Here is a 27620-nt window from a genome sequence, read left to right as displayed (position 1 = left end):
AAGATCTAGTTGAAAAGATCTGGCGAGCACCAGGTTGGGAAAGGCTGGTATGGATTCTTACATTTCAGTGCAACCGTATTTCCACCATATGCGGTAAATACTTTAATGCAGTAAGAAGATACCTTCAGCAGGTCAAACGAAAGATAGGAAGGGTTTTTTCAAGCAGTTGTGATGTTTTCTCAGTACAGCTGTTTGCAAGTTAAGGCATGTCTGGAACCGTGAGGGACTGAAAGCTGGATACACAAATTTTTCATTTGAGCACTTAAGCAGAGGAAGAATGTCTTTTCAGCACTGATTCCACCTCATTTACACATATAATTACACTACTATGGGGAAAATAGGGGACTAGGGATCTCTGTCCAGGGTGACTCCCCTCAGACTACAATTCCCAGGAACATTTTGGGGAAACATGAGACTGATTTCTTGTCACTGATTTGCCTTAGCAGAATTTGTTAACCATTATTTCCCTTGTGTTCTGAATGGTCACTTTGCTAAGCAACTGCTAAACATATCGAAGCACTTTAAAAATTAATCTGAAAATCAAGCTTTTCAGTGAGACTTTACACAATTACTCTGGATTGGCTCTCTCAATGCAAGTCACAATAGGCTGGTAGCTGTTAGAATAAGATTGGTGTTAACCAACATCATTTGTTACTTCTGCTGTTTCTCTTTTCTACAGCTCTTTTAATTTACATACCATTATACACAATAGCTGTATAGTTGGTTGTGAAACTGGCATTACAATGTTATAGTTTTTGCAGTTACCAAAAAACTCATTAGAAAGTTCATCTGTTAAGCACTTAGATTAAAAAAAAACAAATTTGAGTTCTGGCATTTTCCAGTTTAGTCCTGCTTATTCCAAAAGAAATTCCTTAACTTTATATGTACACAGATCATGTTCAAATTGGACAGAGTGCACATAATTTTGGATGAAATGGTATTAAATGGTTGCATTGTAGAAACCAATAAGACCAGAATTCTCGCACCTCTTCTTGTTCTTGACAAAATGGCTGAAAGCTAGGAAGACTATGCCAGTGAAGGGTGTGTTCGCACAGAATTCTTCAAAACAGAAAGAAGGAACAATGAACTCTGAGGATTCAAAGGCTAGTCTTGCAACATTCCAAATGGGCTGAACTGAACCTTTTCATGCTAAAAGACAACTGAAGGAAGCAAGTGCCACACCTTTACTATCTACCTGCGAAAGGTTAATTAGTTACTGCTTTAAGTTTTTAAGATAACAAAATATTCTCACTGTGTAGCCTGTAATCCAGCTGGTGAAATAAATAGACTTTTTAATAACATATCTGTGTCTCTCTTTTCATCAGACAAAATTAATAAGGCAGGCTGGGAAATGCTAAAAAAAATAGACAGGCGTGCTTTGACTACATGCAAAAGCAACCATGTTTGCCTAAATTGCAGAACTCTAGCATCCATTGTATCTGAAAGTGGACCCTCAACCACAAAACCTTATACCTTAATAAATGTATTAGTCTTTAAGAGTTAACACCCTGTGTAAGTCTCCATTTGACTTTGGTGAAAAGGCTCCATTGTTCACTGAACTTGCGTGATTCCTCCCCTAATTCCAAAGTGGGGGCGAGGCTCAATAGGTTATCTTCAGATCTCTGATCTCTTCCATGACCTCCCTGGAATGGAAACTTGTACCTGGGCCAGGAGGGATTGAACTGAGACTGAAGATGAAAAGATTGGCAGAAAAGATGTGATGATCAGATAGATGATTTAGCACCTTCAGGGACTGTTTCCCTAAGTTTGGTCTAACCATAAACTTTTCACTTCCATAGAGGGTTCCAGATTGTATGTGGATATAAAAACCTTTTGAAGAAAACTAAAACAAAGTTTGAAGATATATCTGCGGGGAAGTATTTTATGTAGATTGGGTGTAATAGTTGTTGTCAGGGGATACAGAGCTTGGAGCTACTTAGATGACAAGATAGCTCTCCTAGAGCATATTGAGGTTCTCGAGGAAGCTTGAATAGCAAGTGCAGAACACAGTGAATGTTATCTTCTATCTGTTGGCTTCTTGAGGCCAGTCTCTGGGGAGAAAACCTTTGAAAGCACCATGACCAGGGCATGTAGAAAGTGAACTTGTAACACTTTCAGAATACCATGGAAAGTATATAAACATTTTACTAGGGTCCTCCATGTACCCTACCTTTGAGGAGGCTCCATCTCATCATGTAATCAAACACTTCTGAAAAATAGGCTACTGATCCCGTTTCATCCACTAGCTTGAGAGCTGTAAGCAAATTCTCTTTGTCCCCCTGATTAAGCTGAAGAGTTTTTATGCTTTTGACCAAAATCCTGCTGGAAAACCACCTACTTGAATAGGTCCAACTTATCTACAATGCAGACAACTGCCTCCATCTCCCTGATGCTTTCACTTGTTAATGTAGTCTGGGGTACTAAGGGGAAAACATCCCCCAAATGCAAGACCAGAGTGGGATAAGGAACTAATTATCACACACAGGTTTTCTTCTCCACCATCCTTGGAGAGAGAGAGACAGAAGCTATAGGCGGAAAACAAAGAAATGGGACTGATCAACTCTGTGAAATCCTTCCTTTGCATTGTGTTGAAGAACGAGAGATACAGCTATTGATGGGTTAGCTCTGCCTTCTTCAAATGTGTTTACAATTCTTGTGTGTTTGCTTACTCCACGTAGGACTGGTGGAAGCTGCTTGATTCACTGTGTCAAGAAGCCAGGCGGCTAAGTCAGGATGGCATTTCTTCCGATTCATGGTAGGAGTGGGGCACAGAGACGTTCCTCATCTGGAGTTAGCTTAGGAAGACTAATTGCCTATCTGGCTAGTATTGAGGAGCTTACTAGCCTCATTGCATCTTTCAGTGCTCAATGGTACAATGCTACTGTTATGGTGCTTAGTGATGGTTTCGTAGATTCTTCCAAGTGCAATGGTGGGGATAGATGTGGCTTCCTGGGACGCTAAGGTATTTAGAAGGAAAAAAAATAGAGGTTGGGATTGAGTGACCACTGAGTTCTGTCACTTAACACCCAAGAGGCCAATTACTGCTGCTGGGCAGGACCTATTCTAAAGAAATTTATGGACCTGGCCCAGGAGCTTCATCTAAACTGTTTCTCTTATCCCATCCATACATCAACAGAGAATGTTTTCTTACTAGCAACCCATTTCTGTAGTTTAATGTCAGATGCATTGCTGAATGAAATTAATGTCTAGCAAAATGAATGGGTCTGGCTCAACATTGCATACACCTTTAATGAGAACTAGAGCTCCAAGTGAAGATTATGAAGTAGCAACTGCTCAAGCAATCTCCACTCTTCACAGTGGATGGGTTAAGGGAGTGGGGCCTACTGCTGTAAACATATTAGACACAGGACCTGGGGTATTAAAGGTTAGGCACGCAGTAGGCACACAGCAGGTAGTGCTGTGGTCTAAACCACAGAGCCTAGGGCTTTCTGATCAGAAGGTCAGCAGTTCGAATCCCTGCGACGGGGTGAGCTCCTGTTGCTCGGTCCCTGCTCCTGCCAACCTAGCAGTTCGAAAGCACGTCAAGTGCAAGTAAATAAATAGGTACCACTCCGGTAGGAAGGTAAACGGCGTTTCCATGTGCTGCTCTGGTTTGCTAGAAGCGGCTTAGTCATGCTGGCCACATGTCCCGGAAGCTGTCTGCAGACAAAAGCTGGCTCCCTCGGCCAGTAAAGCGAAATGAGCGCCGCGACCCCAGAGTCATCTGCGACTGGACTGAACAGTCAGGGGTCCCTTTACTTTTACCTTTAGTGGAAGGCACACAAGTCCAAGAAGTGCTACCATGACTTACCTTGAAGATAACCTACATGATAATTGGCTTTTTGGGTATCAACTCAAAAATCATCCCTGTACTTTAAAGGGGCTTGAAGTAGTTCGAGCCAATGTAGCTGCTGCTCCTGTCATCCAACTGCTCACTCTGTGCAACTCTTACAAAGAGTGTGGAGAAGAAGAGAGGCATCTTTTCATGGCTTATTATGAAGATGCATCTCTTGATTGACTCTTGACAACTCTACAGAGACACATAAAAATTACAGGATAATTCAACACACCTAAGAGTGGATTATTAAATATCCTAATAGGTCAGTTCCGAAAACAATCTTACCAGCAGTAATGCAACAAATTAGGCGTTATAAGCACTTGGGGAAATGACTGTATTCTGGAATATTAATTATTCTAACCTCCAATAAGGGCACTTCCCTGCATTCAGTTTAAATAGCTGCCTTTGTTTGCGGACAACCCATTTTTGTATAGTGGATTTACAGCTTGATTGCTAAAGTGCTGAACTAGCAGTGATTGAAATCGGCTTGTTGTGAATGTTAAGAAAGAGTGAATTCCTCTGGTGAACTAAAAGCACCTGGAGATTAAGCAGTTGGTGCTATGGAGAGTAATTTATCTCAACATAATGGTGCATCAGTTCTATAGAAAAGAATATAATTTCATCATCAAGGTTAACCAAAATATGTCTGTATGTGTCATATCCTACTAATGTAATGCATAAACAGAATGGTATAGTAAGAATGATTACTGTCAATCTTACCTTTAAAGTTTTTGCTTTGCATTCAGGTTTTGATAATAATGGTAAATGTATTATATAAGTTTGTCAAGAAAGCAATGTTTTCATTGGGGTATTCCTGCATTGTAGGGAATTGGACTAGATTACCCTCGGTATCCCTCCCTACTCCAATTCTATGATTCTATGATATAAGCACTCTTGTGCCAGCAAAGTATCAAAACACTGTGAACTTGACACTGGTTATACAAGGATATAAGGCCTGATATTGCAAATATATGAGTTGCTGATGTTTTTCAATAATGTTAGATTCTGCAGCTATTAAATTATGTGCAAAACCAATCTTCACTGTAAAAGACTATCATTGCATTTTAGTTATATAAGAAAAATCCAACTACATTTACTAGTGAAGAATTACCATATTTGCAAGATAGGTTCTTTCAAATTAACACAAACCAGGAGTTATCCTTTATTTAAAATATTGCTGTGGTCAATAGGCCAGTCAGGCTAGCAAGATTTAAAACCACCTGACTATTTGTTTGCTGTGCTAGTGACAATGCAAGCTTACAACTATGAAGGATCTCTGACTCTCAGGAGTGGCTTCAAGCAAACATTATGGGCCGCAGGAAGAAGGGGGACATTTAACTCTGCAAGCGTGCAGAATGCCTTGTCTAAGAAGAAATACCAAAAACTACCAGATTCAAAACTACCTTGAATCAGAAATGGTTTTGCATGGATTGCTTCTAAATAAATCAGCAAATGCAATTTAAAGAACTGGTCTGGAGTTTATTAACTAATGCTAAAATTCACCTGGCAAAGCTGCAAGGAACTGTAAATGTAATACATTGTAGGGCAAAGCAACTGGCTCATGGGACATAATGCATAACAGCCACCTGCTATACAACTGACCTGATTTTTAAAAAAACACTGATATTTGGAGCCCTTTTTGCACTTTTAGAGGAGGTTTGGAAACAGAACTGTGTAGTACAAGACCAAGTATTTTTATTTGAAGAAATAAAGCATTAGAATTCAAGGCACTATTCTGCATACCAACATAACAGAAGAACTAGTAAGCGGTTTCATACGCTGCAAACTTTTTAATGATTAATGTTGAGCATACACATTGGAAATCTTTTTTTAAACTTCAAACTGCAACAAGTTAAATAAATGTTTTTAATATACAAAGAAAATACAACCAAAAGTAAAACTTGCTTTAAAGTGGGCCTTGCACCAGGGATCAGTGTCTTTTAAAAGCTTTATTGTTGAGCTGCACGCACACACACATACACACATACAAGGATTTAATCTTTATAGCAGGGCATTTAGAAATCAAAATGTATTCCCACTTGAAATAATAATAAAAGGTTGTGCATGATTATACGCAAACACCCCCCCCCCCAACACTAGCATACTCCTATAGTGCAGGCACCATGAAAGGAAGGAAAGGAAGGAAAGAAAGCTTGAGATGCCCAATGACTAAGTTTTATGGAAGCAGATTTCTGATCAGTTAGCTTAAAGCCAGCAAAACAGGGATCAGTGATGGCAACTGTAGTGTACAGGGTATTAAACACTAAACTTTACACAAATACACTGTTATAAATCTTGTATCAGTGAACACTGAAAATCGGCAGATCTGCTCTTTGGAACAGTCAAACATTTGCTTCAGCTTCTGGTTGCACAAGCCCTTGGAAGCATCACACAGTGTTCTTGCCTTTTTCTTGCTGGCTGTGTAATTCATTGGGATTTGTTTCATTAGCAGCTAACAATTTTTCCATGTGTTTCCAAAGCCTCATGGATGGGGTGGGGGAAAGGCAAGTCTCAGTAGAGCACAGCGTGGAGATTGTATTTTCTGCACATACAACACAAGAGGCTTCACTAGTTATCAATGCAAAACCAGTTTGTCATATCCTGTGTCCTATTCATCAGCTCAGTTGAGATGAAAGCCTTTCTCCATGGTAGCAGCTAGCAGGCGCTCTCGCATAATCTCTTCAGAAGAATACTCAGGCAACTTAAGGTAGTGCACACATGTATTCACAGATGGGTAACTTGCATCCGTAGCATCAACCTGTGAATAAAAATCCACAATCAACTTTTAAAATAGTGAGTGTAGCACACATTTCTTTTTCAATTCTGTGTTGTTAAAGGTAAAGGTACCCCTGGCCGTTAGGTCCAGTCGCACGCTCATCTCACTCTATAGGCCGAAGGAGCCGACGTTTGTCCGCAGACAGCTTCCAGGTCATGTGGCCAGCATGACTAAGCCGCTTCTGGCGAACCAGAGCAGCACATGGTAATGCCGTTTAATAGGTACCGCTCCGGTGGGAAGGTAATCTACTTGTCCGCCCCCCCCCCCCCAAGGTCTGAGGGACAGTGGACTGGCCCCCTGCTGAAAAATTTTGCTGACCCCTGCATTAACAGGATCCATGAAGACCTCTGCCAAAGACCTGACAAGCACCTTGTGGAGTGCAAGCCATCTTCTGAGTACAAATGTGTGAGCTATCTCAAAGACAAGACTTCATAAAAAATATCTAACACACCTTTGCTTAGATATATAGTCAAAACTTTTAAGAAATGGCCATACCTTGCGTACAACAGTGAGACGGGGATGTAGATTAGCCAGGCCTCCTGGGGGAAGTGTTGAACAGCCAGTTGTGAATTGCAGGAATGCTTTTCTTTCATCGGAAGACATGCCACACAAAACTCTAACGAATCTCAGGAATCCAGGGCTAAAGTACAAAACAGAACAGATTTTAAATATACCTACAGTAATCAAACCAGTGTTGAACTAGTGCATGAGCATGCACACACTGCATCTGCACATCACAGTACATTGGTTCTTGAACTTAATCCATTCCGGGAGTCCGTTCGATTCCCGAAACTGTTTGAAAACCAAGGCGCAGCTTCCAACTGGCTGCAGGAGCTTCCTACACTCAATCGGGAGTCACGTTGGACGTTCAGCTTCCAAAAACATTCACAAATGGGAACACTTACTTCAGGGTTTGCGGTGCTCAGGAGCCAATTTGTTTGACAACTAAGCTGTCCGGGAATCAAGGTACCACTGTACCCACTTCACTCTTCCCCTAGCACAAGCAACAAACCATGCACCTGGTTTAGCAGCATTACAGTCAAACTGGGAATTGTGGTTTGTTTTTGCTCCAAACCAACCATGATATGAAGCCAAAAGTGGTTTGTCTGGACTGAAACAAATCTTAAACCAAAGGCCATGGTTTGTTACTCAGCTGCTCCATAATGTTACTATATTAAATTCATAAATAAATCACCTTATCAAAATTTAGCATCTGAAGATAAAGATTTGAAGATAAAGATATGTCTGTAGGTACACTTTATTTTTGTTCGGGGGCGGGGAGATTATTATTAAAGAAATGTTTGCCAAATATTACATGACTATGTTAGTATGTAAACATAGCATTTCCCTGTCTTCCTCTTTGCTGGCATGAAAGTTTATTTACTTATTGTGTGTTCACTCCTACAGCAGTCTCCTCCTCATTACCTACACAGACCATGAAAACGGCATACAAGCATCTAGTTTCAAGTCTGCATGAGGTGGACCAATGCTCAGAACATTGTGAGGCAATACCTAGCCGTGTACTTTTAAGCCTTATCTTATTTACCTTCCCCTGCCCAACATCCCCCCCCCACAAAGGAAGACAGATTGCACAATTGAGATGTACCCATGTAGACATCAGTTCAGTGAACTATAAAAATCTGGTTTTGTTTTATTACTGCACCAAACAGATCAAACCAAGTTGCTTGACAATAGTCCATTTACTGTGATTTTCTAAAAGTATTTTCTGTTTTCTTTTCATAACAGACAAATTACATTTTTAAAAGCAGGCACCTTCAAATGAATTGCTACAGTGAGGGAGTGACAAAAGTTCCCTTTTATCTTGTGTTTTACACTTGCTGTGTATCTCCTCCACACTTTATGCAGGAGACCTGGTACATGTGAAGAAGAAAAAAACCTTGCTTGTTCTAGCCAGCTTAATAATGAAGCATTCAGAGACAGCTTGATAGAACTATCCAGCCATAAACATCAATGTGGGAAAAGTGTCTGGGTATGCAAGCCTGCCACCCACTGGGAGATCAGTGGCATATGCATTTGGATAGCAAGTGCTGCTCAAGCGAAGCACCACTGATTAACAACACACTCATATCCAGAGGAGTGTATGGAGTGTTAGGTGAGGGGTAGTACCTCTGGTGGGGGACACGTCATGCTACTTCTGGGGTAGCCTGTCTACCTTTGGTCCCCCACCCTGCACTCAGCTCTTACCAGAGGCTCCTAGAAGCTGTCAGGTGTAATTATCTAGATTGAATTTTCTGCACTTGCCACGCATTTTCAGTGTCAACACCCCACAATTCCTTGTTGCCAAGTCCTGAAAGTAGTGCAAATATCTTGCCACTGGGTAAAGTACCTGTCTCGAGTGTAGCCAAGTTTAGGTTCTGTGTAGTTGATTATATCTTCAGCTGCCCACGACGGTGACTGATTTCCACAAAGAATCATCTGCACTTCTTCATGACTGAAGGAACTCAGCTTTTCCATTGGAAAGACTCTGTTGAAGCCATCTTGAAACAAAAAGTAAAAAAGCATAAGCACGAGCTGAGAACCATGTTATGTTTGAAATTCCTTAACTGATAAATATTTCCTTTAAATGGTTAAACAGCCCATATATGCTAGTCAGTTACATACCTCTAAAAGCATCCATCTGTTTCTGTATGCCAGAATGCATGCAGAAGTCAAACATCAGATCCACATACTCCTCTGCATTATCCATAGTAACCAACTGTAACGAAATCGATGTAAATGGACAGAGAATGTTTACATTACATCACAGAAGAATTTTGGGGAAATCAAGTAATATTTAACTCTCTCATATTAAGAATTTTTCCTCTACCTCATCTTCACCACCAGGCTTAAGATCCACTGCTGTAAAGCCATATACTCTGGAAGAAGGGCAAAACTGGAAATTCAGCCTGTAAGGTAGGAGATGGAATTAGTAGATACACAGCAATAGTGGCAGAAGACATGCTTTGCATGAAAGAGGGCCTAGATTCAATCCCTGGCATTTCCTGGAAGGGTTGGGAATTCTGTCTGAAACTCTGAAATGCTGCCCTCAATCACTTTGCATCATATTGAGCAAGATGGAGAAATGTTCTGAGTTTGTACAAGGCAGTTTGGTTTGCTCTTAAGTGGGAATCATCTCACAAAATTTGAAAATTCCAAACAGGAACACAGTAGAAACGATATGGATAAAGCACTTTTTAAAAAAAATTCTCAGTGTATGGAACAAAATGTCTAAACATGCATAGGTCAATTTATTACTCCACAAGGCGGCCACATGTATATATGAGCAAAAGGGGGGTGAGTGTAATACCTTACCCTAAATCTTCTATGCTAAGAGAAGGTCCCGGTCCTGATGGGTTCTTCATCATTAGTTCCTGCATTTTAGTATTTTTCTCATCTTCTGAAAGTCCTTTGTTGCTTAATATTAGACGTCTCTTTATTGCAAGGTCTTTAATTTCTTTTAAAAATCTTGCTCTGTGAGGGTTTACCAATTCAAAATCTTCCCACGTTAAAATCCCATTAAACCAAGCTGGGGGTTTAGGCTTTGGTGGATCAAGGATAAATTCTGATTTGGAATCTTCTTCAAAGCTTCCTACTGAGAGAGAATCGTGGCCCTCTTCCGTAGACGCCTCTGACTGACTTTCTGTGCAGTGCAAGTCTCTGTCACCCCGCGACTCATAAATCAATTTGCTCATATTGCTTTTAATGTCTCCCATGCACATGAGTTTAAAGAACGGCTTAGAAATAGGCAAGTCCACCAGTCTGTTGTCTTGGATGCATTTGGCTAAGAAAATCCCCAGAAAGTGAAAAAGTTTGGTTATTCTTTCAAGTTCATCACTATCCTGTGGAAATGGTGCTGTGAACAGACCACAAGATCGCTGTACATAATATCCCGGAGGTTTTAATCCGCCACCTATATCCACCTGTTTTTTAAAACATAAAAAAAAAAAAAAAAAAAAGTGAAGGAAAGTGTTAAGGTATTTCAAGAGATACACAAACAGAATGTATCTTATCAGCTCTACTGACTGATTACTAAGACAAAATATACCTGACGCGATTCATCATCCGGAAAGTCATCATCGCAGAGCCATGCTCCCAGTTCTGTCCTCTGGAATTCTGCTGCCACCAGTGCGTAAAACTCCAAGGTGGGTCCCAATCCTGTTCCTTCTTCTCCCAAAAACTCCACCTGGAAACCAGAGACCACAACAATAGTACTAGCATTCTTTTGGAATATATCTTTTCTAATAAACAACTGTGCTCACTTAACACTACACAAATGAGAGACACAGTAAAGTAATATTTTTTCAGAGGAACCTATTTTACCTCTAGGACTGACTTTCTGTCTGCATGAATCTGCATTACATTTTCTGCCCACTCCATCAAGGATTCACCACGTGGAACTTTTACTCTTTCATGTTTAAGGCGCCCAACTCTGAATTCTCCTGGATCATCTCTTCGCACTGTGCCTGTAGTTCGCGTTCGCTCAACAGTGGCCTCACGTCGATTCTGCAGCCACACTATTGCTCTGGTATCAGGAAAAAATGCAGATACATTGCTTTAAAACTCATATGCATCATGACTCAGAAAAGCTTTTTAATGAGACCTTCCTTAGGCCACTGTTTGCTTTCAAAAAATGAGTTGTAGATTTTATCATTGTTAATACCCTGCAACCTTAGGGTGAAGGATAGGTAAGAAATATTTCAAATAAATAAAAAATAAGTGATATCCTTGCAACAGCACAGAGTTCAATGGGACAGGGTGGAGCAAGGCTGGGAGAACCATGGGTTGGCACTCCCTGTCTCCCACAGATGGCACACATATCTGCCACAAGCTACCCCCACCTCAACACCACCTCACCCTGCCCCATCCCAGCAAACACAATGCTGCCACTGCTGCTCTGTCCCTTCCATTCACACACACTGTTGCTGTTGTCACAACTGTGATCTCTTTTGTCAGTTGCTATCATTTTTGCCAGAGGCTATGCAGGAGAACTGCCTTGAAGACAGACACTCTCTCTCTCTCTCTCTCTCTCTCTCTCTCTCTCCTGGTTAGCTTTCCTCAGCCTCTGACACCAGTGTTTCCTTATTATCTTTCTGCCTCTTCCTAGGCTCTGGCCAACTGATTGACTCCTCTCATTCATCTGACCCTCAAACAGTGACATGCCTGCACTTAAATTCACTTCAGTCAAACCCTCTAACCAATCATAAGGTTATCCTTGGAATTCTGAATTCCAATTGGCCAATAACCAAGAATCAATTATTTTTAATAGAATGTGCACTAAACGTCCTCTCACAATTAGACATTTTCCATACTCCCAATTCACACAAAAACTAGATTTTGTTGTTAACGGCCAGAATAGAAAATTTTGCAAATTTGTAACCAAAACACCTCTTATAGCAGTCTAGTTGCTTCCTAGAAAAATGCCAGCTGAACCCCCTCGTCACGATCTTTTTGACTATAGTTAGAAATAAAAGACCAGAGTCCCCCACCTTTACAGTGTTAACCATTTTCGAACCAAACAGCATCCATATCATAACAGAATTCTTCTATTTAGGTTATGGGGCTATTTGTTTAGCCCATTTTAGTGTTGGCTAAGTTCTAAAATTTTCCTGGATGTTTTAACTGTGTATTGACAAATGTACTTTTTTCTGACTGACGGTCGAATAAAAGGTTGATGATGATTTACTACCTAAAAATTCAATTTCTTCACAACGAAACACTGATCTTCCAAATACTGACATTAAAGAGATTCAATATTCTGAAACTGCAGCAAATAAGCAATTTGCTTGTCAGGTTTCTTACCTTGATGCCCCAAATGCTGTACATGTGAAATACAGCTGTCGAGTTTCGAATGGAATTAAGAAAGGGCACTTGCTAGTTATCTGTTCACACCAGTCTGGCAGAGCTCCGCTTGCTAGTGCCAATGGCTCCTGTAATTTAATACACCCACTGTTTAAAATGCAATGTTCTGAAGAACAAAATGTATGATGGATAAATAACTATTTATGCATTCATATTTTCCTACACACTCACCTTATACCACTAGTTTTTGTACTTTGTAAAAAAAAAATTGTTGTAAATAGGATGGTCATAATTAAATAAAAATCTACTACTGTATGTTGCAGAAAATGGTTTGTTCTAAATGCATTCAAACGTCTCAATATATCATCGCCCAACTTGACACAAGGGTTCCCAAGGTGGGGGTGGGGGTGGCAGTTTTTGTGGACATTGGGCTGTCAACCACCATTCTGAATAAAGATGGAGATTCAAAATGTGACTTTGGTGTGACTTCATCTGATCCAGGCTTCCTCAAACTTGGCCCTCCAGATGTTTTTTGGCCTACAACTCCCATGATCCCTAGCTAGCAGGACCAGTGGTCAGGAATGATGGGAATTGTAGTCTCAAAAATATTGGAGGGCCAAGGTTGAGGAAGCCTGATCTGATCTTTGGCATGATGGGCCCAAACACCACTGATTTCAAACTCAAGATTTCAAACTCGGCAGAAAGGATTCTGAGGTGGGACCGGCTGTTTTTGTTCATGTTGGGGTACCAACAGCCAGTTTGAATAAAGATGTCAGTCTGAAAGAGGACTCTGTCTGATTTTTGGCATTGTTGCTGTTGGCATCTGTCTGTGTCAAGAGGGTTGAAACCACTGCATTAGCAGCACTGAAGTTACTTCCCCAGGGCGCAAGCCTAGGCAGTGTGTAGGGAGGTCCTGGGCTGCCCAGATGACAAGAACCCACTCTCGGCCTTGGGCTGAGGTGTGTGCACACAGTCCCAAACTTCACAAATTACACTATCCATTTTGAAAAATAATAATCCTGCTTTTTCAAATTCCAGGGAAACGTCAGCCACTCCCTGCTAGTACAAAATAAAGTAGTAGTTTTCTTAAATGTTAAGCTGTCATTTTTAATCACTGAATGTGTTGTATTCATTTATTTTCCAGCTTTCCTCCAAGGTGTTTTAACTTATAGATAACCCACATTTCACCCCCATTTTTATCTGCAAAATAATCCCAAAATAGATTAGGCTGAAAGGAAGAAACTGTCCAAGTTCACCCAGTGAGCTTTATGGCTGAGTGAGAATTTGAATCTGGTGCCCACAGTCCAATGCTGCAATCGTTAACCACACTAGACTTCATGCTTTTATAACAGTGCAATTTAAAGGAAATTCTAATTCTTTTATGACTTATGTCAGTAAAATCCTACCAATCTATGTTCAGTTTTCAAGATCAAGGCTGCAATTAATTGAACTGTACAACTGACTCAGCTTTGGATGCCTCACCAAAGCTCCCTTCCAGCACATGGCAAATTTCAGTATCAAGTACCATGGGCCATCTAAATAATGAAAGAAAACCAGCAAATGAAGAAAAACCACATTCAAATAAGTTTCACTGCTTCCTTTAAATAAGATGATATTTCAGACTTCAACCATCTACAACAGCTTCTATGAAACTAAAATGCCTCAGAAATAATCTCAGTAATAAATATATATATATTACCTCAATCTGTTGAAGAATTTTTGTGGTGATTTTTTTGCTTGTGAATTCATCTGGTGGGAAATTAAACTGAAGCTGTTCATCTCCTTCTGAAATTATTAATAGAAATGAATAATAATGTACTAATAATATGTTTCCTTTGTGGAAGCTTTTAGGGGGAAATGTATTACATCCTACTTACCTTCTTGAGAATTTCGAGTTGAATAAGGGTCACTTGCAACAATATACAAAATACGGAGCAACTGTAGAACATCTTCTACTCCACAGGAATTCTGTCCACTACCAGCTTTGGCTTGAGGCTGTTCTTTTATTGAACTAAGAATGTCTGAGTTCTGAAGTGTGGAAATAGCTCCCTGGCTCAAACTGGACTTTGATCCATGTTCACAAAAATCCTGTGTAAATAAATGAATGGAAGGAAAATAAATACATAGTAAAGGTTAGAATTGTGATGTAATTATTTTGAACTTTGAGACAGAGAAAATGTAAACATGGTTTGCATGACGCAAATACTGAGCCTTTAGCTGTTGTTAGGCACTATATTATTATTAATAATAATATAATACTGTGTCTATTCGAAAGCATACAAAACATTGGAGCTGGTAAAAGTTAAACATGAGGGTCACACATAAACATATTTAACCAGAGTAAATTGCATTAGTCACACATCAAGTCCCTCTGTCAGGACTCATAACACGATGCAAAATAAAGCATAGACATTCCCCAAATCAATACTTTTAGATGCAGACATATACCTTGTATGCAGCTATGAGCTGGGAACAATTTCTGTTTTTCCTAATGCTTTTATTAGTGCCGGTTAATTTCCAGTGGCGCAGAAAGGCTGAATCCGCATTCTTCTGCAGGTAGGTTATCAAGTCATTCTTTGGTAATTCATCAGTGCCAAGGTACTGTTCCACATGCTCTATTGACCAGCAACCCTACAACAGGAACCACCAAATGTTGGTATTTCCTGGTTGTAAAGTTTGAAACATTTCACATGCACTACACACATTTCTTTAGGAACATGCATTTACAAACATTCTTTAACATATCTTCCATACAACAGAACTCAGTTAGTGTAGCTTTTTTAAAAAGCTGCTGCTTTTTTTTAAAGTGCACAAACTGCACAAAAATCTGTTGACAGCCACATAAGTATTGAAAAGTTAAGATTTATCTCACCATTTTCCCACTTTCTTTCTCTTTATCAGAATCCTTCATTTCTCTGTATACAATTCTAAACATGAAAAGATTTAGAGTTATTTATGTACTGGCTTTCTACAACAGAACGCACTATTTCCAAATCAGTATGAATCTTGCGATATAATTTAAATTGTCTTCTGCTTACACTCTGCATACTAAAATAATTCTGAATGCTTTGCTGCGTGCCACACAAGAGTAGCATTGGTGAGTCAGCCAATGATGCTTCTGAATACTAGACTAGCAAAGCAGCTGATACAACGCATTCCAAGAATTCAACTGCTGGCGCAACAGCTCTTGAATCTTGTTTTTAAATTCTTTAAACTATAAAAACCATGAATACATTGTGAATTACAGGCCACCTTGAAGCTATTCATTTTGATGTAGCAAGTGCACTCTTTATGGTAAGAATTCTTTCATCGACACTTATTTGTTACAATTTCAAAAACAATTTAAGAACCCTAACATTGAAATGTTAAGGGGAAAAGAAATGATGCCAATGTTTACATAAGACTACCACTATCCAAACACTACTGCCACACAACCGTCATCCACAAGGTGAGAGTTGACATAGCAGCAGTTTTTGATATATATTGTAAATACACATTGCAAAAAATGCAGGCTTAGACTTTTAGATACAGCATCGGATTTTAAATGTCTTACGTGTATGTTGGCTCCCAAATTCGCCTGAGCTTATCAGATTTCACGTTGCCATTGCAGGAAAGTTGTAGCAATTTTTGAACATAGTAAAAGATGGTTGATCGAAAATTTGTTAGGGGCAGCTCAACCTCGCGAGATGTACCAAGGCCTGTAACTTTCAAGGTAAGTGCTAAACGGGGAGATGGTGTACACTCAACTTCTTCCAGGAGTTCCAAATGGGGTGTTCCTGTAATCAGTGATAAATCAGTGCAATGAGTAATAGGTTTTTTAAAGTCTGCAACAGCTTTCAACATCTCATATATATTTCATGATATCTTAATTCTTATCTAGACCTGAAAATAAATTCAAAGTAAAGGCCTCTGAAATTTCACAAGGGGGAGGAGGAGAGAATAAGCATTTCAGCTTTACCCTTATACCCTTACATGGTACCTGACTCACTCATTCAAATCTCACTTGCTTCAAACTCCTTTCTCCATTCAGCATCTCATTCTCATCAGCTTCTTCCCTGTGAAAACAGAGTGTGTCCCTCCCCTGCTACAACCTAGATTTGTGAAGGGAGAAAGTTTGGGAAGCTGGTAGGTATCTTAACATGTCCACCCCAAACCTAGTTGTGTCTCTCCTCCTCCAATCTTGTTCTTCTCTTAGGTTCTCTGACATGCTTGTGTATTTGTACGTGAATAATATATATTTATAATTCGCACATGGTTTTTCAAACAACTCATGGATATACCTGGGGGAGGGATTTCAAGATCAGTTGTCTGTTGAACATTAGTACGGCCAGGTCTAGGATCAAACGCAGGTACTAAAGCAGAAAACTGACGTTTCAAAACATAATCATCATCCCATGTTCTTCTACGACCTCCTTTTGTTTCATACTCTTCTTCTTCCTATTATGTAACAAAAATGGCAAAACGAACAAAAAAGTTATTTTCATTTTTTAAACCCACACTGGATAGACAAGTACAAAAACTATCTATTGCTGCTGTTGCTGTTAATTACTAATTACTTAATTAAATTTGTATACTGCCCTTCACCTGAAGATCAAAGGGCAGTTCACAAGATGAAAATACAAAATGAGAACTCAAAATACAAAATGAAAGAAGAGCAAACCAATAACGCCTCCTCCCACAAACACATTTAAAAGGCCATAGAATGTCCAATCAGCCAAAGGGCTGGTTTAAGAGAAACATTTTCGCCTGGCACCTAAACATATGTAAGGAAGGCACCAGGCGAGCCTCCCTGGGGAGAGCATTCCACAAATGGGGAGCGACCACAGAAAAGGCCCACTCTTGTGTTGCTGCCCTTGGGTCTCTTGTGGACGGGACACACTAAGAGGGCCTCAGATGATGATTGGAGGTTCGGATCAGTCCATACAAGGAGAGGCAGTCACTAAGGTATTGCTGTCCTGAGGCTAATAATAGTAAATTTTATTTATATACCACCCTCCCCACCCTTAAAACAATCAACAAGATTCAACAATCAACTTTAAGGCTCTATAGGTCAAAACCAGCACTTTGGATTTGGCTTGGTAATGAACTGGCAACCAGTGCAGTTGGGGCAGGATCGGTGTAATATGTTCAAACCATTTTGCCTGCGTGAGCAACCTGGCAGCCAAATTTGGCACCGGCTGAAGTTTCTGAACTGTCTTCAGAGACGGTTATTTAAGTTGGGTAAGCCATGAGAATAGCATGAGAATAGCTAAGTAAACAAACTGAACTTGCTGTACACTGCAGATTCTCACCTACACTTTCAAAAACTTAAAGCAGGGGTCAGCAACCTAAGGCCCATGGGCCGGAAACGGCCCACGGAGGTCATTTGACCGGCCCACGAGCTGCCCCTGAACTGAGGTGCCCGCTCGCGCACTGTGCTAAACCGGCACAGCACATGCAGATGCCTGAAATCATGGGCGTGCACACTCACTCACATGCACAATCCAGCCCACATAGGGATCTCTGCAGGACCAATCCGGCCCAGGCAAAGATAAACCTTGCTGACCCCTGACTTAAAGCATCAATGCTATCCTGTTTAACTTACTTAAAATGCACAAACATAGCTGTCACTTGTTTAGCCAAATTTACAGAGGAAATTATGTGAATTCTCATCCTAGATTCTTTTCAAGCAGAATCAAGACTCAAGTTAATCTGGCATCTACAATTCAGATTTCTAACGCAGATCACATATATGCAGTATTTTTGTGGGTGGGACGGTACTCACCAGTATGAAGTACCAGCATCTCCTTTTAGGCTGTGCATAGCAGCCACTTTGCAGTGGCACCCATAGAAAAATTATCAAAATACAAGTAGCAGCACCTCATTTTTAATCCCCCAAATCACTACATATAAGCATACAGCTACTCAAGACTGTTTGCAGCCCATAAGACATATCCAAGGTCATATTCTGTAAGAGTTCACCTCAGATAATTTGACACTGATATAATGGAACGGGGGAGGGAAAGTACCAAACTGGACATTTACTGTAGTAGAATCTATTTATATAATCTGTTATTTAGGGGTTTATTTCGGCGTTCCACTGAACTAATAATATGAGGACTGTTATCATTTGATCTGTAAACAAGGTAGAACTTTTGTAATAAGTCACTGAAATGACAACAAGCTACTGCTGCTGCTTTAAAAATGGACAAGTTCTCTAAATTGACAAAACTGGTCCACGATGAACAACCTATACTATACTACAAGTTCAGGAGAGTAGAAGGTTTTTTGATATAGTCCCCAAATAACTGCCGATCAGGCAATATTGTAAAAATAGATATGCACTGTACCATAACTTCTTCATACTCTTGATCTTCTTGATTGTCATCTTCATTTTCGTCATCTTCTTCATCTGGCTCAGGTAGATCTTCATCATCATCTAACTCCGCTAACAGAGTGCTGGCCCGACAGCTATCAAGAAAATCTATACAGAACACACACAAATCACACACTAAGAACTCAGTTGCTTGTTGTTTGCTTTAAAAAAAAAAGGCTGTAAGGATGAAGACCGATTTTGTTCTATAAATTCAAAGCAGGAACAGGAAAAAGAGGCTTAAGACAGTAGAGAAGAAACCTATTTAAGGAATTTTGACAAAGGGGGAAAGCATTTCAGAAAACAACCTGAAAAGGAATGGGAAACTATTTGGAATAAGGTAAGATACTCAGACAAACTGATCCCATTTGTAAGCACAAACCATTAGTGGAAATGGCTAGCAAGCCAATAATTTTGCTACTATAGTTGCAATACATGTTTCATAGAACTTATTTCCTTTTATTTTCAAAAACTTCATATAATATTAGCAAATTATCTCATAAACCACTTTCATTCCTGTAGCAATGTGTCAAACCATGAAAAAAGAAAAACCACAGGAACACTTCTAAAATAGCAGTATTCCAATTTCTACAATGACAACTACTAATACTGGTACATAGCAGGCCTTCAACCATTCATGAAAGACAGGTTTCCATTTCTTGCTCTGTGTTCAGAGCACCCAAAGAACTGCAGGTACATTGCTAACAGCACTGAACCCACAACTGTAATGACACATGTAATGCCTACCGTTTCAAACATGGAAGGATGGTTTTTTTTTTTCCACTTTGAAAGCAATTATCAGTCCCATCAAAAATATAGCAATGTACATCTGCCTACATTGTAGGAGCAAGGCAAGAAGGGAATTGGAAAATGGTGCTTTGTTTCCTATACAAGCAGAAATTGTGCATATATAAAAATCCTAACTCTAGGAAAGTCAGAAACTGCACATGTTTTTTACATACAATTTATGTTCATACGGGATGCCTGTCACATATGAAGCAGTCTAAATCCCAATACAGCATAATCTCCTGGTTTTATAGGAGGCAGTTTTGCATTTCATGGGTCGTTAACTTTCTTAAAACATATTACAGGCTCCTGAGATCATGCAAATGGGACTAACCAACCAGAAAGTCATCATTAAGCTTGACCTCCCATAACATCTGAACCTGGAACACTGGCTTCTTACTCTCTAATAACCATGCTCTACGGAGATTTTAACAATATATTCATAATTCAAAACTAATGTGGCAAAAACAACAACTCCTCGGGGATAAAAAAGACAAACTGCTACTCTGATAATCACTTATACCTCAAATATGGCAACTAGTACTCAAAGCAAATTGTAAGACAACTTTCTAAAGTTTATGGCATTAGAACCTCAGCCTAAAAGCATCTTTAACAGATACATGAATATATCTGAGAGATGCTTATAGCTTTCAAATTCTGCTTCATACTGCAGTCTAGGAATTCAACAGGTGCCACTTCCAGACTAAAAAAATAATTCTAATTCTAAATTCTAATTTGCAAAGGCCCACATAATTTCTTGAATCGGTCTGTACTCTCAAAGGATGCCTTCTCACAGCCAGTGGCATGCAGCATTTCCCAGTGGCTTCTGCTGATACAATGTGAAATATTCATTACAAGTTCCAGCACTGTCTAGGTTCATTCCCCCAAGAGCTTGATATAATTTCTATCCCTTAATTCTACCATTCCCTTTTGTCCCCAACGCTTCCCCGAGAACTTCCTTTTCAGCTCCTAACTCAAATGGAATCTATCCATGCCAATATGCGGTAAACCCTTTGAGGATTCTTACATTTATTCTACAGAAATAAAGCCTTTTGTTGGGGATCTTATCACTTCCATTTTGTGTGCAGTCACCCCTAAGTACCAAACAGGAAATGGGAGAAAACTAGCACTCTCCCTGCAGAGCTTTTCCTTCAACCAATGATCCAGCGGTCATCTGTGCAGTCACACAACTTGTTACTATCCGTGTACAAATAACAGCTAGGAACTTACTAGACCTCTAGCTAGTGTAGCAGATTAGATGATCCCATCCTACCATTCCATCTCCTAGAACATTGCATTTTTGTGTGTGTGCTCTAAAGGGATGAATGACAATCTTCCCACTAAGTTCTCTTCCTACTCCCATGAAAGCAGCAGCTCATGTAACTTTTTTTTGCAGCCATCCCCTAAATAAGCTCTTTATTTTTAATGCTATTCTTCTGGGCCTTCAAATATCCACTATAATGTCTGAAAGACACATTACTATTCAGACTTTTCCTGCACATATATGATGCAACTGATTATTTTAAAGAACTGCTTCAGCCATGGCAGAAAAGTTCTGACCTCCAACAGCTCTGACTGTTGCATGAGTGTCTTAGGAGAAGAATATAATGTTGATCCCTGTGCTTACTGCAAGAAATACACCAAGAAGCCTAGCAGAACCCATTTGACCAAATTCCAAATCTCTTTGGGAATAAGCATTAGCAACCCCAGGACTTTCTGCTACTAAGACATCATCTTCAATTTTCCCCACATGAAAAGCTATTTGAAATGACCTCTGTGTGAAAATGATGCAGTTAAGCTTCTGTAGGTCTTTACTATTTCGAAGCAAATGTGTGCATGCCAAGCTGTTTTGTTGTTTCCCCATAAATATGATTACTTATAAGCATGGCGCCAGATGTAAATGTTTCTCTATAACCAGGCCTTTGGCTGATTAAACAATCTATGGTCTTTTAAATGTTTGTGGGAGGAGAGTTATTGGTTTATTTCTGTTTCTCTGCTATGTAGTTTGTGGTCTCATTTTGTATTTGTATGTTGTGACCTGCCCTTTAATCTTTGAATGAAGGGTAGTATACAAATTAATAACAACAATAATAACACTGGCCAGGTTTAGACCTCATGAACCCAGTTCTCAAGGTCATGTTAGGGGACTTCTGTAGGCTTGTGTGCTCTCTTCTTTCCTGACACATGCTTCCTCTTCTATTTATAGGATTTTCCTAGAGTTTGCTGACATGTTGAAGCTGGCAAACTATGGATAGCTGCCACTGAATCATGGTTTGCCAGGTGATTTCACAGTTGTGTTTGTGATAATGGATCAGTACACCAGTACAGCTGACTGGAGATTTTGCCTGTGACAAGGGACCAGGCTAATGCACATGAAACAGTGAATGTGTTGTGGAGATGTGAAGTATTATTAACTGTCAATGCCTTTTAACTTAGAATTTTGACAGCAGTTCTAAATTCATACATGTGAACTTTGATCCATAATGTGTTCTTCTATCTGAATATTCCACCCATGAGAGGCAACTCCTAGGGGCCAAGCTCCCTTTAATCCCCCCCATAACATATCTGAGGGGGCTGAACCCAAATTTGATGGGCATTGCCATTCAAATGGTGTGCATGCACCACGTCTTGTGATCAATTATGCAGGATGGGCTTACCTGGGGACCCCAAGTTGGCACCCCTGTTCCCACCCAATTCTGGATGGTCCACCAAACCCCAGAAGTCACTTTTGGGGGGGGGGTGAGCAGGGGTTGCAATTGGAAGGTGGGAAAGTCTCATTGCACAAGTGGAATTCTGCTCACACAAATTTGGATCTAAGCCACTGTTTTCAATGTGAACTTACTTCACAGAATCAATAACTGCAGCACACCATACTGAAAGACTAGACATAACAGTGATATAATACATATATATATATATGGATTTCTGAATTTTTAGAAGTTTTCTTAATAGGCTAAGACATTCAAATCAATTGTCCTACATTTTAAATACCTTTATACTGAAATGCTATATAAAAATATCATAAATACAAAGAATGTAGAGGATTGTGAAGAGCTGATGTTTATAGAAAAGATGACACTGGGAGTAAAAGCCTTTGCTGGGGAACCCTTTATGTAACTAGTAACAGGGTAAACAGCTCCGTTATTTGATATGCTTTAGTAATGAAATAACTAAGTGAGAAACCCATAACAAAAGTAAAGGTGAAAACAGAAAATTATTAATGGGAAATCTGCTTATGTTCATTTAAAAATGAAACTTACCATATAAAGAATATTCTGCTTCCTGACCTGTATCGCTCTCACTAGATGTTGATGTTAGGCTAGTAGTTAGAGTGTTACTAAGTGACTGACCAACAGATAAAACTGTAGTTGCTGTGGCTACATTGCTGCTGCTAGTAACACTGGATGTAGACATGGTCACTGTTGATGTGGTACCAGTTGTAGTCAGATTAGGAAAACTTTGGGCACCCATTAGAGGAGAAGCTATAGATAAAGATATGGTAAGATAAAATAAATGATCCAAAGTAGAACAGTTTGCATTCATGAGTGCTTCAATGTGTTTCAATATTTTAAATAGTCACCAAGTCTATCTTATTCATCAGTGCAAAATTACAGGCCAATGCAAGAAAGGGCTTCAAGTAAAACAAAAGACCAAAATAGAAATCTGCTTGTGTTGAAGTAGCCCACATTCTAGTTTTGAACAAGTACTATGATAAGAGCTAAGTGAATGTAATGCTGCTTCAATCTAGGCAGGAAAAACTGTCACTCCAAGAGAAGAGTCAAACAGAGATTCTGTTAGAGTGATGACATTTGTGCCTCTAGCAATAAGAGGAACATACCACCCACTAAGGGGTGGTCCTAGTGCCCTTTGGAGAATACTGAACACATATGTTGGTCCTCCAGAGATAAAAGAGTGAGTTCAGCACTGCTTTTGGAGAGCCCTTTCCCTTTCTGAGCAAATTAGCAGAACAGTTGCATTAACAAATTCCTCTTGGAAGCAGAGGGGAGGACAGGAATGCTTTCAATAGGAACAATAATCTTTTGTTTAATTTCCATGAATAAATTTGAACTTTTAAACAGGATTGTCTTGAATAGTTGCTGTAAATAGATCAATCCAAGATATAGTCTCACATTTTCAAAAGCATTGGTTGTAATTTAACTAATATAGAATGAACCCAGAATCATCTAATTTTCTTTATCTGCTTTGGGTCCCAGGTGTGCAAGCAACTGTGTGTGTGGTTTCTCCCTCTTTTCTGAGAATGCCAGAATGCTCTCTTAAAGGAAGAACAAACATCTCAAATCATGCTTTCTGAGTGCATATATACATCCCAAACCAGTTTGCTAAAATTGTTTTTGCAAACTAAAATAAAATTATGGTTTCAAGTTCTTACTTGGTACCACTTGAAAATCATGATTTGCCAAATAGTTTAAGTTCAAGCATCACAACAAACTTGGTTTGGGTTTGCAAACTATGGTCTTGTATTACATTTGGACCATCTCACTAGTGACTCCAGTGAGTTAATCCAATTTATTAGCGCTTACCATCAATAATATGGGGTGGAAAAATTAAACACAGTAAAATAATTATATAGAATAAAACTATGTTTTACTAAACTCATCTTAGTTCAAATAAGTTTTCAGTCATGTTTCAACTCATTTTTTAAATATAAACATATGAGAAAATGGATTTTTACAATATTCACTAAAGTGAAAAGAATAACATTTCCAAATAAAGGGAAAGGTGAACAGCAGTTCCCACAAATGTTCAAGTAACAAGGGCAGCAGTTCAGTTTCCAATGCACACGCTAGCTGGCTATTCTTTTCCCATTTCATATCAGGCACTGCTCACCACGTTAAAAAAAAAGGACTAGAACGGCTGCACTTCCATGGCTCAACCCTCTGCCAAACATGGACCATAGTTGACAAAAGACAAAATAGAGAAATAACTTGTCATCTTATTCTTTCAATATAAAACTAAATCTGCAGTATCTCCTTAGTCTATCTAAAGAAGCCCTTTGTATACATTCTTAACATTTTAGCTTTGTAGCAAGAAACTGCAGTAAAACATAGAAACAAAAATAAATGGCAGCACATATAAACCTGTATTTGTAACACTCATTTGTTTTTTAAAAGTATGAGCAATTTTAAGACAACACTGTTTTCCCTAAGCTTTTTACCTATTTCAGATGAATGAAAAAAATTTCAATATTTTGAAGAGTGAGAATATAAGCACCAGAGTTTCCAAATTAATTCAGATTCAAGTACAACATTCTAAGCAAATTTCTATGAGACATGCATTTATTTCTAGGAACACCACTGATAGATTAGAATTAAGAAACAATTTAATGCTCTTCTGATCTATTCAAAGGATTTCAGTGCTATAAGTACCAGAATAGACTTAGCTATGATGTTATGGCACCTAGATTTCTTCTTAGCAATGATATTTGCTTTAACTCCCCCTGAAAGCAAACATTAAGTAAATGGAGTAAGTAAATCCTGCTGCACAATTCTTTAATTACTGCAGCAAGAGCAATTTTCCAAGACAATACAAAATTGGGGGCAATATAGCTATTATACCACCCCAGATGACTCTTCAAAGCTACCATTATGTCAAGAATGTCAAGCCCATTTCTTCCCATTTCACAGGTGCAGCATAAGTTGGAAGGTATTTATTTTTACTTACTTGCAGTGCTCATGACATTTCTTCCTAAAGTATTAGTGTTGTTATCACTGCTACTTCGGCTTAAATTCATGTTGTTAGTGGCATTGGTGCGAGCGATGTTCGCCACTCTCCGGACGAAGGACTCCAAACTAGAGGTTTCTCGTGAGGATAGGTTAGGAACACTTGCACTGGAACTCATTGGAGCCCCAGCAGCCAGAAGCGAACTCACTGATAGTCTGTTACTTGCTGAAGAACTAAGGGGTCTCTGAGAAGCAGCTTCTTTATTTGTCAGCTCAGATACCGAGCTAACATCTGGAGAACTCACACTAACAATTCCCATGGATATAGCATTGGACTCCCCAGTTGTGCGGATTGAATTGTCAGTTCCTAGCTTTCTTTCAACATTTTCATTTCCCACATCGGCTGTCAAGGTGCTGGTACTTGCACTGGATGCAGACCCTACTTCAGTCTGAGGCATGCCATCAGCAGAGGAAAGGACAACAATTGGCTCATGGACGTCAGTGCCTGAAACTATATTTTGTTCCATTACATTTTCAGATCTCCGCTCCATTTTTGTCGAACCCAAGCTGATGTCGCTGCTACTGGCCACGCTACACACAGAACTGCTACTTCCTTTTCTACTTGAAGAGCCTGCAGCAGCAGTCATCTTGTCTGGACAGTTGTTTTTCACCAAGCTGCTCCATGACTGCGTTGTGCCTGAAACAGTGGATGAAACAGGTTTGGGTGATGCCGCTGAATCAGGGTCGTACCCTGGGGCAAGCTTGAGGTCAAATTTTCCTTCTGCGCCCATACGGTAAGAGTTAGAGCCACCAGCATCCCAGGTGACATCAATCCAGCCTAGAAAGGGACAGGAGTTTGTGAGACCCAGCAGAAAGCAGACAGGAGCGTGTCAAGACAGTAGCTCCACAATATGGGATCAGCTTCTCATTGGGCCGCTATCTTGAATCACAGAAATTACTTAATAGGCTTTAAAGCCAAACAAAATAAGAGAAAGGTTTGAAATTCAAGCAGTGTGATCATTGTAGGTGTACTACATTAAAATGGACAGCTCTTACCACAGTTCAATTTAATACTAAAGATCTGAGAATCCAGTCAAAAAAGTAAAAAAAAATTGTATTAAAAGTAACTATTACTTTAAATTTTTAATTCCCTTAAAAGTAAAGTTTGAGCTATGTGTAGTAGAAGTGTGTGGGCATTTAAATGGTTTTCTTATCAGAATACTTGGTAACTGTTATTATGTTTCACATACTACAGTCTTTTAAGTTACTGGGGAAAATCCATTATTCTATTTTAAGTCAGCTTGTTAAGTATGGTTGGCCTCCATCCTCAGTCGTTGGTCAACCACAGCAGCGGTAAATGCAGTTCAAACTGCACCTGAAATCAGGCTTTCCTTTAGGTTGTGGCAAGACAGTCCTTGAACCTTTATTTAAAAGGTGGGTGGGAAGGGAGGGCAAACAGACCACGCTTGGGTCCAAGGAACATCCTTGCAGCTTCCTTCTGCTTATGATATGAAGACCTTTCTCTATGCATTATTTTAATTACATTTTAAATAACTGGCACTCCAGTTTTTGTTTAACAATTACTCCCTGGGAAGAAGATTTTTAGTTGATATGGGAACTAGAGAGAATTGTTTTCTTGGAACTTGGCCTAATATGGTTCATAGAGTGATGGATTCAGAGTGGGGAAGCTAGTTAATCAAATCTTGAACGCTAAAGAAGACAAGCACATTAAAATATCACCACAAATTTTTCCATCTACTTTTCTACTTCTATCTAATTTTCAACTACTTTTCACAAGTATTTAAGAGTGAATAATTATTAGGATGATTTTTCTGCATAATAGGAGAATGATCATTCTAAAGAAAAGATACACTTGAGATGGAGACCTTGAATGTGGCATCATATCCTTCCTCAAAAAATATTTATAAATCTAATTGCTATGCCACTGGAAATTTAATATCTGCCTCTTAGCATTCCCCACTTTGGTTTAATCATATATTAGTATTAAGAAAACAGAAACTTGATCCCAGCGAAGCTAGTAAGGTAAGAAATGGCAGAGAACTTGACAAAAGCTGAAGAAAAAGCAAGTTGCAAATGCCAAGCCAGAAAAGGGATAGCAAGGTATTCTGATATTATACAGACAGGAAATATTTATTCTTCTTACTGGATCAATTATTCATACCCATAACTCAACACACAAAATATAGAAGCAGAAATGCCACAGCTAATCTGTATATGAGAGTTGCACGTAATTAGCACAACTTGTATGTAACACTGTATTTTATGGACATGTGAAAATCAAATTTGAGTGGTGGTACTTTCTTCCCCAAGGAATACTGTTCCAATAAGACCTTGTTCTTGATCTCTATCCATAAGTAACTCTAACAT

The 27620-nt window shown here is 39.3% G+C and overlaps 2 protein-coding genes across 16 annotated transcripts in view; one reads left to right on the top strand and one right to left on the bottom strand.

Moving 5' to 3' along the window:
- The window catches only part of AP4S1 (adaptor related protein complex 4 subunit sigma 1), a 29594-nt gene extending 23677 nt beyond the window's left edge, over positions 1-5917 (top strand). For all 4 annotated transcript variants that reach the window (XM_028721364.2, XM_028721373.2, XM_028721345.2 and 1 more), the window contains exon 6: positions 893-5917. In XM_028721364.2, the coding sequence (XP_028577197.1) occupies positions 893-1021 (129 nt within the window). In that variant the 3' untranslated portion in view covers positions 1022-5917. The remainder of the gene's footprint in view (positions 1-892) is intronic.
- The window catches only part of HECTD1 (HECT domain E3 ubiquitin protein ligase 1), a 61618-nt gene continuing 39606 nt past the window's right edge, over positions 5609-27620 (bottom strand). For 5 of the 12 annotated variants that reach the window (XM_077926154.1, XM_028721195.2, XM_077926161.1 and 2 more), the window contains exons 25-42: positions 25234-26070; positions 22812-23033; positions 18743-18876; positions 16694-16850; positions 15967-16189; positions 15286-15340; positions 14862-15044; positions 14291-14501; positions 14113-14198; positions 12414-12541; positions 10935-11136; positions 10660-10797; positions 9927-10534; positions 9442-9520; positions 9237-9330; positions 8962-9112; positions 7110-7254; positions 5609-6596 (exon numbers count right to left, since the gene is read on the bottom strand). In XM_077926154.1, the coding sequence (XP_077782280.1) occupies positions 6459-6596; positions 7110-7254; positions 8962-9112; positions 9237-9330; positions 9442-9520; positions 9927-10534; positions 10660-10797; positions 10935-11136; positions 12414-12541; positions 14113-14198; positions 14291-14501; positions 14862-15044; positions 15286-15340; positions 15967-16189; positions 16694-16850; positions 18743-18876; positions 22812-23033; positions 25234-26070 (3791 nt within the window). In that variant the 3' untranslated portion in view covers positions 5609-6458. The remainder of the gene's footprint in view (positions 6597-7109; positions 7255-8961; positions 9113-9236; positions 9331-9441; positions 9521-9926; positions 10535-10659; positions 10798-10934; positions 11137-12413; positions 12542-14112; positions 14199-14290; positions 14502-14861; positions 15045-15285; positions 15341-15966; positions 16190-16693; positions 16851-18742; positions 18877-22811; positions 23034-25233; positions 26071-27620) is intronic. The other 7 variants (XM_028721229.2, XM_028721247.2, XM_077926173.1 and 4 more) reach the window with 5 other exon arrangements.

Source organism: Podarcis muralis, chromosome 1 (assembly GCF_964188315.1).
Source record: "Podarcis muralis chromosome 1, rPodMur119.hap1.1, whole genome shotgun sequence".
Classification (NCBI taxonomy): domain Eukaryota; kingdom Metazoa; phylum Chordata; class Lepidosauria; order Squamata; family Lacertidae; genus Podarcis; species Podarcis muralis.
This window is presented reverse-complemented; position numbering and strand designations above follow the sequence as displayed.